This window comes from Culex pipiens, chromosome 1 (genome assembly GCF_016801865.2).
Source record: "Culex pipiens pallens isolate TS chromosome 1, TS_CPP_V2, whole genome shotgun sequence".
Classification (NCBI taxonomy): Eukaryota; Metazoa; Arthropoda; class Insecta; order Diptera; family Culicidae; genus Culex; species Culex pipiens.
In genome coordinates this window covers 6,568,557-6,580,723 of record NC_068937.1, presented here as the reverse complement: position 1 = coordinate 6,580,723, position 12,167 = coordinate 6,568,557, and the positions used below count along the sequence as shown (strand labels likewise).

Below are 12,167 nucleotides of genomic sequence, written 5' to 3'. Positions count from 1 at the left end.
CTTGCGCGGGGTCTCCGACTTCCACGTTCGCCACCAAAAACGATATAAAACGTATGTCGCCGTCGCCTTTATGGCAGCAGTACATAGAGACAACGACGTACCTGACGTTTCCACCACAAGTAAATAAAAGCGCGTCCGTGCAAATGCGGTGGACTTTATGGCTCCATCGTGTCGTGTCGTGAGTTCGCCGCCGCGTATAAAAGGATAAATGGGTTACTGCGATTCTCGAAAGATCTCGGACGTTTCGCCCTGTACGAGACCTTCCGCCCAATTTGACAGTTGAGGAGGGCGTAACGCCCTTTTTTTTCCTCGCGCGATTATCTTGTTTGTTTTCACGCGATATTATCGCGTCTGGAGAAAGCGACGACTTGGTGTCCTTGTTTCCAGCCTCGCGCGTTGTGTTGTGACAAAGAGTGCTTAAGGGGATAATGCGCGCGAGCGCGCGCGTCTTGACTACAAAGTTGGTGTCATTGTCTGTGACAATCGGCACGTCTGTCAGACTGTCGCGTATCCGGTTGTTGTTGTTGTTGTTTTGAACGTTTTTTTGTGTTCATCCATCTCATTAAGGCGATAAAAGTCGAAATTTGCGCGCAGTAGGCCTTGCGCGGCAAGCTAGTTTGACACAGAAATCGAAACGTAAACAACTCGTCAAAACATGAGCGCGTGGTGCGTCGTTTGTGTGTGTCGTTGACTGGTTTGGGTTGGTTTGTTTACCTTGGAGGGTTCGCGTATTGTCTCGCGCGAAACCAGTTTGGGGGGCTAGGAATTTGTTGTTTTGATGTGTTTGCTGGAAAATTCCTATTCATTGGAATTTTTGGTAAGTTAAATTGATTTTCTTGGAAAAAAGTAAACAATCCAAGTTGTTGCATTGTAGACATAACCAGAAGGACCACGTAATTTATGTCAACGTATTGTCCTTTGCAAGGAGTGACATAACCAAACTTTTTGGCAAACGGTCAGGGTGACCACTCAAATCCCATTTTGAAATTCCCGACTTTTCCAGAATCTCAAATAATTAGCATTTTTTATCTAAAGAATGATTTCAAACAAAAAACTCTTTGTAAAAAGTCAACATCAACCATCAACAAAATCTAAATGAAATTAAAAATAATAAAACTATTGACAATTTTCGTAAAAATATAAATTTAACAGCAAATTTCTTTAAAACTTAAAAAATTGTTTTTTTGTTCAATTTAGAAACGTAAACAATTGGGTACTAAAGCCTTATGCCAATTTTTATGTAAAACGGTAAAAAACACGATTAAAAACCATTTCTGATCACTTTTTTTCATTTTAACGCAAAAAAAATTGATAAGACAACATTTTTTCGATGGATCAACTATGGTCCCCTTGGAACGAGCTGTCAAGAAGGACCGCGAGGATAATTTTTCAAAATTGATTTAAAAATCCATTTTAAACTCTTTGTGGTCGTACAAAGGGTCATTGTACTCAGAAAAATAAGCTTTATCGCTGTAAACAATAATATCAGCAATCTAAGCTTCATTTGAGGACCCAATTAGTCTTTGAAAAATAACCGAAAGCTTAATAAAATTTGTAATTTCAATGTTTATTTTTAAAATTGCCAAAAGCATAGTTTTTGATACTTCGTTTCAACTGGAAATGACAAAAAGTTACAGATAACAGAAATGAAAATTTTATTCTTAATTTTAAAACATGATTGGTGTTATTATTTCAATGAATATAGAAAATATCTAGGAATTCGTATATAGTATATAGTTGTCAGTATTTAACTGCTTTATTTTTTTTTTCAATGAAAAAAAAAACAGTTTGATAGGATTCTATGTTTTAACCCTTATTTTATGTAAAATGTTTGAAAGAACTAATTCTTTGAACATATTTTCAATAACTTAAACCAAAATTAGTTGGATTTATTTTTGCAAATTCAATATTTTTTCATGTTTTCAAAACGTAAAATAGTATTTGAATATTTTCATTCAGTACAAACAACGAATGGATTTTTACTATTTAAGTTTTCCGATAACTGAAAATCATGCTTTATGTAGAGTAATTTACCCAAAGTCATAAAAAAGTTCAAGGGAATCATTTGGAATTATTGTTTTTGAAATGATTTAATGAATTTAGTCCAACAATTAAAAATATTTACAGCAACAAAAATCATTGCCAAACTCAAGTCAGAATATTTTTTTTTCAAGTACTTAATTGATGTGATAAAATGAAAAAGAACTCTTAGTTTATGCTAGCCATTAAGTTAGAATTAGAATAGGTCATGTTTGAAAAAATAAATAAAAAAAACTTTTGATTCATAAATTTTTTTTTATAAATATCTGTGTAAAAAACATCCAGTGTTTATTTGAATTTTTAATGTTTTTAAAAAAAGGAACCCTAAATTTAAATAAAGTTACTAAAGAAGAAAACAGTTCCCGACTTTTCCCGATTTTTGCGGTTTTTGGCGAATTCCCGACTTTTTCCCGACTTTCCCGATTTCCCGAATTGAGTGGCCACCCTGGGCAAACGTCAAATCAGTACAAATTTGTTGTTGGGGTAGGGTAAGGAAGAAAGTAGATTGTCAAAATCGATTATTTGGATGGGCTTGACCTGCCAAACATGTGGACATTTCTTATACAACTTGTGAAAATGTTTCTACAAAAAGTCAAAGTAGTTATGTCGTAGACATAACCGGAATGGCAAAGGAACACGTAATTTAGTCAGTTTTTGATAAAAGAAATAAATTTTACGTTTGCTGAGGATTCAATAAAATTGGTTTCCAACGCTTTGTGCATATTCTCCGTCAACAACACCTGTCAATCGCGATGGCATCGCTCTAACCGCGCTGAACATTTCAATCGCAGCGACTTCCATCACCCTCGGTTACCGCCGCAAACCGGAATTGTTTGTTCTCCAGCCCTCTTGCGCTTTTCGTGGACAAACTGTCAAAGAACGACGATGCGACACAGCCGTCATCGTCGGATATTGCATCAGCGCGCGCGCCTACTACGATCGCGCGTGACCTTGCCAACTGGATTTACTACTGCATCGGCCTGCTTCGATCGAGTCGAGTAGGGATGTTCAGGGTCCTCAAAGTAGGGTTAGAGCGTGTGATGGACAGATTTTGCAGCGCAAAAAAAAAGTAATGGCTTTATCTTATCAGTACAAACACAATGTCCGCCGGGAATTGCGACGATACAAAGCAGCGCGATACCAGCGCGCGCGAGACTCGTTAACTTCAATATAATTTTTCGCTCAACAATGGGCGCGCGCTGATGTCATGGTTTATATTCGACGCGGTGCACATGTACATATGGCGGCATTCACGCCATTTGGCGTGTCCCCGCGGGGAGCGGTTCCTTGACCGCCGTCGCCACCACCCAGTGAGAAGACTTTCCTCCGTTGGGTTCAATTACGGGCACGAATTACAATGTATAAGGTGGGAGGGATATCTGGGTCGACAAGGTCGCGCAGAGTTCTTAGGTTAGAGGAGGTCCGCGGGACACTTACAATTTTACTGATTGGGGTCAACGGTGTCAGCGGTTGGTGATGGTTCATGTTGTACGAGGTGAAGTAGACGTCGTTCAACAGCACGTTATCGTCCCGCGTCATCTGGACGGCTTGGTATTCCTCCGGATCCGGCTCCACGAAGTCGATTTGCCCGGTTGACCACACGGCAATCAAACACACACACCTCACTAATTACACCCCCTTGATTCTTCCGTCACGCACTACCACAGCCGACAGGTTGTCTGGTCGACCCGGGCTGCAACAAGGTTGTCCAGTTTCTTCCGGTAATATCCAAAAAATCGCACAAGTTCTTGCCCCACTGCACGGCACTTCACAGTCTTAATAACAGCTTGCTTTGATAATGAAACAACACCTTTATGTTTCTCCACCTTGAACCGGCGTGCTCTCTCACTCTTGGTTCAGGACCTGTTCGGTACGCGACTTCAACTTTGACTGAAGGTATGCGTCATCATTGCTTTGGTTTTATATCGCTCGTCGCTTTGCTCTCCCGCATTCTCCTCTCCCGCTCTCATTTTCCTCTCCCGCTCTCGCTCTCCCTCTCTCGCTATGCGATACCAGACGGCGGCGGCCCCCACACAATTAAAAGTTGGGGATTCCCAAGCCCAGATCTTTCTGTGTAGCAGCCCCCCAAACTCCCCAACTTGCAAACGTGTTCCTTCCTGTTTCAACCCGTGCGCGATTCGCTCTCAAAAAGCGAGACGGCACGATTGTGTGTCGCGCGCACCCGACCAAATTCTCAATTTCCAAGAAATATCGATGAGATGATCAGCTATTTATTTGCGCTCTACTTGAACCCGTCGTCGCCGGCTCCGCCGGCTTCCCGTCCCCCTTGTCTTTCTGTCCGTTTTTAGTCTGCCGGGAGTTATTGGCCATTTGGAATGCGTTAGGAAGCGCTTGCTAATTGTTTTTAAAGATGCGTTTGACAGTTGTCCACCTTCGGCGTTTGTTTACCTTGAAGCGCAAGGCTGACTAAGATAGAGGTGAGCTTGCTGTCAAATGTGCACTGCGCAAGATGCTGCAAGAGCCGCACCAAAAGGGCCACGTCGCGGGAGCACGTGCCGGATTTCCGTCACTGCGGTAGTGTATTTACCGGTTTGTGCCAAAGGTTGCCGTTTTTGGCACATGTGCGCCACGCTACCGCGTGCAGTCGCAATTCAGGGGCAGAGAATTTTCCCGGAAAATGGAAACTGGTTCGCGTGGGATGTGCCTTTTGTTGGGAAAGGTCAGGGCGATGTCTTGTATGGGGTAGATTGTGAGGAGGAGGAGGAGGAGGGGTGAAATTATACAATTTATATAATCTTTCAGTCTGGTGACGGTTCTTGGAAGTGGTTGCTTCTGAGAAGCTTCAACGATTTTATTAGTTGAAATGTAAAAAAATAGGTTTTCCTCTTCAATTTATCTTCAGTTTAACTTTTTTGCATGAAATAGTAAGTAGGTTTGAGTAACCGTGTACCGCTGTCAAGCTGTCATTTTTACACGTTTTTGTTAATTGGGTACTAAAGCCCTATGTAAATTTTTATGTATAACGGTAAAAAACACGATTAAAAACCATTTCTGATCACTTTTTTTCATTTTAATGCAAAATTTTTTTTGCCTAGACAACATTTTTTCGATGGATCAACTATGGTCCCCTTAGAACGAGCTGTCAAGTAGGACCTTTTCTGTCAAGAAGGACCGCGAGGTTAATTTTTCAAAATTGATTTAAAAATCCATTTTAAACTCTTTGTGGTCGTACAAAGGGTCATTGTACTCAGAAAAATAAGCTTTATCGCTGTAAACAATAATATCAGCAATCTAAGCTTCATTTTAGGACCCAATTGGGTACTTGAGCCCTATGTCTATTTTTATGTACAACGGTAAAAAAACACGATTAAAAACCATTTCTGATCACTTTTTTTTTCATTGTAATGCAAAACAAAATTTGACAAGACAACATTTTTTCGATGGATCAACTATGGTCCCCTTGGAACGAGCTGTCAAGTAGGAATTTTTTCAAAATTGATTTAAAAATTCATTTTAAACTGTTTGTGGTCGTACAAAGGGTCATTGTACTCAGAAAAATAAGCTTTATCGCTGTAAACAATAACATCAGCAATCTAAGCTTCATTTTAGGACCCAATTGTATAAAGTCGATCATCATTTAAATTTAACTGTTGGTCTCATTTTCGTCAGAACTCCCATAGAAGTTCTTTTGCCCACAAGTTCTCGTGGTATCGAATTCCACTAACGTCATTCGAGCTTATCACAACCAGTGTGGAAAACAGTTAATTTCTTGCGTCACTTGGGGTGACTGATGGTTTTTCTTGAGGTTATGGGGTTTTAGAGTGTTTTACACGTACATATAAAACTACCAAACTTATGAGAATTCGCTAATTCGATTCTTCGAATGTTGTCAAACTGATGTTTACATTTGAACACCATTGTTCCAAGATTTCAGAGTGCATGTTTTCGTGCTTTTTACAGCTGTCAGTCGTTCCAATTATTTTGGGCTAAGGTACGTTATCCATTAGTGGACCCCTTTCCTATAGTGGACCCTCTGAAGGGTTTTTGATGAAAAATTCAATAAAATCACAATTTTAAGCGTGTTGTTGTCTACAAATCTTTTATTTGGCATGTTCAGCATCATTTAAATCAATGTTGACTGACATTGAATTGTCCTTTTCACCAAAATAAGTGTTTTGAGTTCGACATCTGTAATCAGCCATGGCCACTAATATTTTCACAACAAAACTGCATTTGTATTTTTTGATTGAATCAACGATCCAATCATTTTTTGACTGATTATTTAACTTCAGCAAGTCAAAATAATGTAAGTTTAAGGAACTTCACTAAAATAAAGCGAAGAACTGCTCATTTTCGAGCAAAAATTAGGGGGGTCCAATATAGGACAACGAAATCCAAACTTTTCCAAAAGTGGACCCCTGTTAATTAAACCTTTAAAAATGAAGAAAACTGTGTATTTAAGCAAAAGTTTCTCTTAAACATACAATAAATGTTTGTTGTTATCAACCTAAACGCATATTTTTTTCAATTATGAGTATAAATATAGCTGTTTTCATGTTAAAAGTACCAAAAATGCTGAAGCCGTAGAAAATTATAATTAATCAAAACTATAGTCAATTGTACTTAACTGAAGCATCATAATTGCAGTTTAAAATGATAATTTATAATAATAAATCAAGAATAAAACATTTTTTTAAATAAACATGCGTGGTTTTATCAGCAACTGTAAATAAATCTATTGTTCAGTTTCGGTCAACCATTTATGTAATTAATATGAAAAAAATGTGCATCAAAATTACTTTTTTTATTATTTTTATGTTTACAGTGGTTTTTGAAACGTTTTCTCTGATCTTTTTCGGAAATAAATGTGTTTAAATGTCTTTTAGGTTTTTTTTGTTGTTTAAAGCCAAATTTGTTAACAAAACATATTTGTTTATGATGAAAAGTGAGCAAAATCCATCTTTTATTCATTATATCTATCATTAAACCTACACCATGCATAAAAACAACAAATATAGGTTAATTTTTTTTTCAAATGGCTATTTTTCTGCTCAAAAACAAATAAACTGATCATACAAATAGTCAAAATTGTTTAAAAGACTTCAGTTTATATTGAAAATTTGTGAAAAATGTGCTTCGGCTCTACTAGAGGGTTCACTAATGGTTTAAATACCCTATTTTGCGAATTCGGAATTCGACTAGTAATCTGATCATAATATTTACCTTTTTTGACAGGAATGGTGGTGCCGCCACTTGTCAAAAAGATAAATACATTACGAATTGTGTCAGTTTAGACCTCAATTCCGCTTTATTTTTACTTATTTTGTGAAGAAACTAGAAAATGACATATTTGAAAAATATTTGAAATTCTAAGATAACAAACCCAGTTTTATCTCTTTCAAATGACGCAAGCATTAATTTTGATTTCAAAAACATAAAATGTCGCAAAAAATAACTGTTTATCGTAATCCATCAACCCCGGCCAGAATTACTCCGCTTATCAGCCAACACTCCGCCAGAGTTTGCTTCATTTCCGGCGATAAGATAGTCAAACAAACAACAACAAAAATTAATCGAACCTCACACACTTGAAATTCTCAGGCGGCGGCCCGTTGTTTACGCCACTTTCTGCGGAAAGTCGAGCTTTTCTTGGAATTTTGTGCGCTGTGAAAGTGTTGCAACACGGCAAATGTTGCAAATCGCAGTATGTCGGCGCGACAGTTTGTTTATTTTTGCCACAGAATGAAATTTATTGATAACGGGGGAAGGGTGCGGGCATGGCATGCCTCGATTTTACCGGGAATTGTTGACTGCGTTGACCAATTGCTGGGACGAAAGTGGTCAACAATTCCGGAGAAAAGTGACGTCGGTTTGGAAGGTTAGAAAATCAAAGTGGGTAGTTTTTTACGTGAGTGTAATTTTGATACTGTCAGTTTGACAGTTCAGCAAAAAATAATTTAACCCGATGAAAATAAGTTCAAATTTTATTGAGCGTGTATTGTTTGGAAAAAAGCTGTCAAAAATACCACAGATTGACAGACAGAAAACTATCTCAAAACTAATTATTTGAACGATTCTATAGAAACAAATCTCGTACTGCTCGTTCCCCACTGAAAAATGCAAAACATTTCAACACTCCAAGTTCCAATTGACCCCTCATCATAACCTCGTGCCTCGCACTCCCTGGTCAACCGAGGGGCAGGTCAACGTCGTCGTCGCCTTTGTCCCCTCAAAATAGTGATGGTGGAAAATTACTACCGCGTGGTTTATATCAAATAGACAAAAAGAGAGAAAACGAGAGTGCGAGAGCGCGCGCCTCAGGAGAGATTCTTTTATTGATTTTCCCTTCCAGCCAGGCGTCAACTGGTGCCAAGTGTCTGTGGTGCGCGCACACCCCGCCGGCGGATGGACTCCGACGACGAGGGGACACTCCTCAACATATCGTGCGATGTCGGTGGCGCGACAAAAGGATCGATACAGCGCCCGCTGGGGAACCGGCCGGCGTGGAGCTTCGAGGGGTCGTTCGGGAGGGACGTAGATTTTGAATTTATAAAAAAAATTAGAAGTGGTGCGCCCCTCGGCATTTTTGTTCCGCAGCTGTCAAAATTCGGGCTGCCAATAATTTTGACAAATCAAAACAATAACAAAAACAAACTGTCATACAATTTCCAGCCCATCCCTCCCCACTCGTGTGCCATAATTTTATTGCCGAGAGGACAGGTCCTTCCCCTCGGCACGCTAATAGCACTGACCGTATTAACCCCATTTCGACCTGCCAAGCTGTCGTCGACCTTCCTCCTGGACCTTCCCTTGAGCCCATCCTTTTATGGCCCCCTTTATTTTGGGCCATAATTGTGCTTGTTTGCATTTGGGCACTGCGTGAAACGTCCTCCGGCCTGCTTTCCCTTTTCTTTTGTTCTCTCTCTCTGTCAACTCAATTTCCGTCTGGTGACGAGTGGTGGCGCCACCCTCGGAAGCGCCAAGATGGCTTATCTTGCCCCGGCGACGACGACGACAGGTCCGACCGATTGATGGGTGGACGACGGTACCGGAACGACGAAATTTAGGCCTTCCGTAATCAATTAGTCAATCTTGGGAAAATGTCAGGTTCTTGACTTGGATATTTATGACGGGTGCCACAAATTTGGGGGTTTCCGGCGTAATTGAGGGCACTTTGTGTAAACGGAAACGAAAATTGGATTTTGTTTGCGAATATTTGATCTGTTAATCTGTGTTGAGATATCTTCTGTTGAAGATTTTTCAACATTATTACAGACAAACAGACTGAAACAAGTTTTTTTTTTCAAAATTATTTTGCATTGTATTTTGCAAAACCCTGAATGTTTTTTATGTCCTCTGCAAATGTAAAGGTTGATTTTGTTTCTTCTCCTTGTTAAACATAATCAAAGAAAAAACTACATACATTGAAAATCGGTTCAAAAATTGTTGAGATATCTTAATCTGGAAATTGGATGATTTCCTAATATTTTTTTCTCGTAGAGGCTGAAATACAGCAACTGGAGTCTTATTTGAAGATTTTTTGAAGCGGATTTATTACAAAAACCATTTAGATCTATTAGATGTTTCATCAAAATTAAGTCAATGTTTCTAATCATTTGAAAAAAAATGGCAACACTGAATTCCGAACTGTTTCCAATCTTATTGCATAATCATTAACCCTCTAATGCCCATTTTTTAGATTTTATTTTATTTATTTTTTTAGGATTTTTAGCAACTTTTGTTCTTGAAAAACTTTACTTCTCATGTGTTTTGGTTCTCTTGTTGAATTTTAAGTATTTTTATTTGCATTTATCATGTTAAGTTTATGCTTGTTTTTAATGGTATTTAGTATTTCACTATCTTTTGCCTTTTATGTTTTTTTATTTGTTTACAACCACTTTTGATTTTTTTTTTGCTTGTTTTCCACATTTTTGGCAATAGAACGACCATTGTCATTTAAATTGTATAAAAATGCGTAGAGGCATAGTCCTAGGACATTACAAAAAATACTGAACAACTGTCATTAGAAAAAAAACATTGACAAAGTCACACAAAACAAGTGGAGCTTCCAGCCCTGAAATTTTCTATAATTTTTGAAGTTCTACTTTACAATGCTTTTGAAAGATAAAAAAATGGGTGAAAAATTGATTTTTGCCGAATTTTCGGATCATAGCCCGCCTACTGGCAAAATATGAAAAATTAAATAACAAGCCATGCTCTCAACATTTGAATGAAAAAAAAAGTGTTTTACAATGCATTTTACACTACACAAAAATCTTAGCGAAAAAAACTTTTTGCGGTACTGTACATCAGAACAATGGATTTTTGAATAAACCCAAACATGCTAAAAATGATTCTAAACGCAGGGAAATGCATTTGAAATTTATTTCAGCTGATTGCACTTAACTTTCCATTGAAATTTTCTAAGTTTTTTTTTAATATTTTTTGAACCGCTGATTTTTTTGGCTATGGGTTGGCAAAAACTTCAAAAAATACTACACAGAAAAAAAAAACAATTCTCGTAATCATGAATGAAGTTCGCGAATCTGAGAACCACGAAGGAATTTATTCATGAGTATGGTGCATTTGCACCATAAACGTGCATATATTCTTTCGTGGTTCTCGCATTCGTGAATTTAATTCACGATTACGAGAATTGATTTTTTCCCGTGCAAAAATATCCTTTAAACAATTTAAATGAAAAATATTTACAAAAAAAGCTCTAAAATGTATTGATTGCTTTAATATCAATACAAATAGTCTAGTAAAACATTCAATTAGAATTAATTGATCATTAAGGTCGTAAATGGTGTCATTTTTTTTGGTCAACACAATTTTTTAAGCAGGACTTTAAGGATACAAAAAAATGTGTGTTACTAAAATTTTGGTGCATGGTTAAAAACCTACAATTTCATTAATAATTAAGTTTAGCTTAGGTTGTCCAGCTGCCTAGAAATTAAATTTTAGCGAAAAAGCTAAATTTTTACCCAGAATTTCCCAATTTTGAAAAGGGACCATCCATAAACCACGTGGACATTTTTTTGGGAATCTGCAACCCCCCCCCCCTTCGTGGACAATTGTCCATATATAAAAAATCTTTTTTGTATAGATCGTGGACAATCGACATACCCCCCCCCCCCTAAAGTGTCCACGTGGTTTATGGATGGTCCCAAATAAAAGTATCCTAAAATCTGTGGTCCCGATTTTAAAAATTTGTAAAAGGTTAAAAGTGGGCCATTTGATTAAAAACCTTAAAATAACCGTTATACAATGAATTACAATCGACAAGTTTTATCAATCAAATTTAAAATTTTAGCATAGCATAGCATTGGTGTCTACCCGTAGTTGCTACTCTGTTATTGACCAGGACCTCCAAGAATTGCTCCGTGGACCACAGATGAAGAGTAGGAACCAATCATCACCACTTCGCAACTTTCAAATGTCCCTATCATGCTAGCCAATCACAGCGCCGGCCACGACCAGTGGTAAGACACGGGGGAAGTGGATAGGAATTTTAGTCCGATACTTGAGTGATGAAGACCGCTAAATCAGCTGCGTCTTCGACAAAGTATCACGTGAGGTTTGAGGGTGTTAGTAAGATGGGTGTGAAGCCAGGATTCACCGTGGTAAGTGATGCGGCCGGTCAAATCTATTTATAGTCCTTAATTCTTCGTATGTTCTTGGATTCATTTTTGAAAGCTTTCCAATTAGGTTCACCAAGCTTTTTTGGTGAATTCTGGTCGTGTTGAAAGTTCAATATTCGCCTAACAATTATGCAACCAGTGTCCTTGAATTCAACTTGCATTCAATATTGCATTTTCCTGTTCTTAGGTTCACACAGATTCTTATCAAGTTTCTTGGATTCTTATAGCATTCTTAATCCTTCTAGACAACTAAGCCTCGATGGTCTGGTGGTTAGCATTTTTGTCTGCTGACCCAAAGGACGGGGGATCGAACCCCGCCGCGAGCTAATGAATTTTTCGTTCATATTCAAGTGTTCAGAATTATTCCTTCTTTCCATAATTTCTCGATAGGGGTAGATGGGAATCGAACCCAGAACCTTCCGCTTACAAAGCGAACAGCGTAACCATTCAGCCACGCCTACCCCTTTATCAATCAAATTTAAAATTTTCAGCAAAAATTATTTTTTTGCATCTTGACATTCA

The 12,167-nt window shown here is 38.1% G+C and overlaps 1 protein-coding gene across 2 annotated transcripts in view; it reads right to left on the bottom strand.

Moving 5' to 3' along the window:
• The window catches only part of LOC120422058 (transcription factor kayak), a 33,205-nt gene that overhangs the window by 9,787 nt on the left and 11,251 nt on the right, over window positions 1-12,167 (bottom strand). The window contains exon 1 of one of the 2 annotated variants that reach the window (XM_039585392.2): window positions 3,478-3,940. The exons of the other annotated variant lie outside the window; for it this stretch is intronic. Within the exon in view, the coding sequence (XP_039441326.1) occupies window positions 3,478-3,579 (102 nt within the window). The 5' untranslated portion in view covers window positions 3,580-3,940. Of the gene's footprint in view, window positions 1-3,477; window positions 3,941-12,167 lie in introns of those variants that run through there. 2 annotated transcript variants of the gene reach the window in all.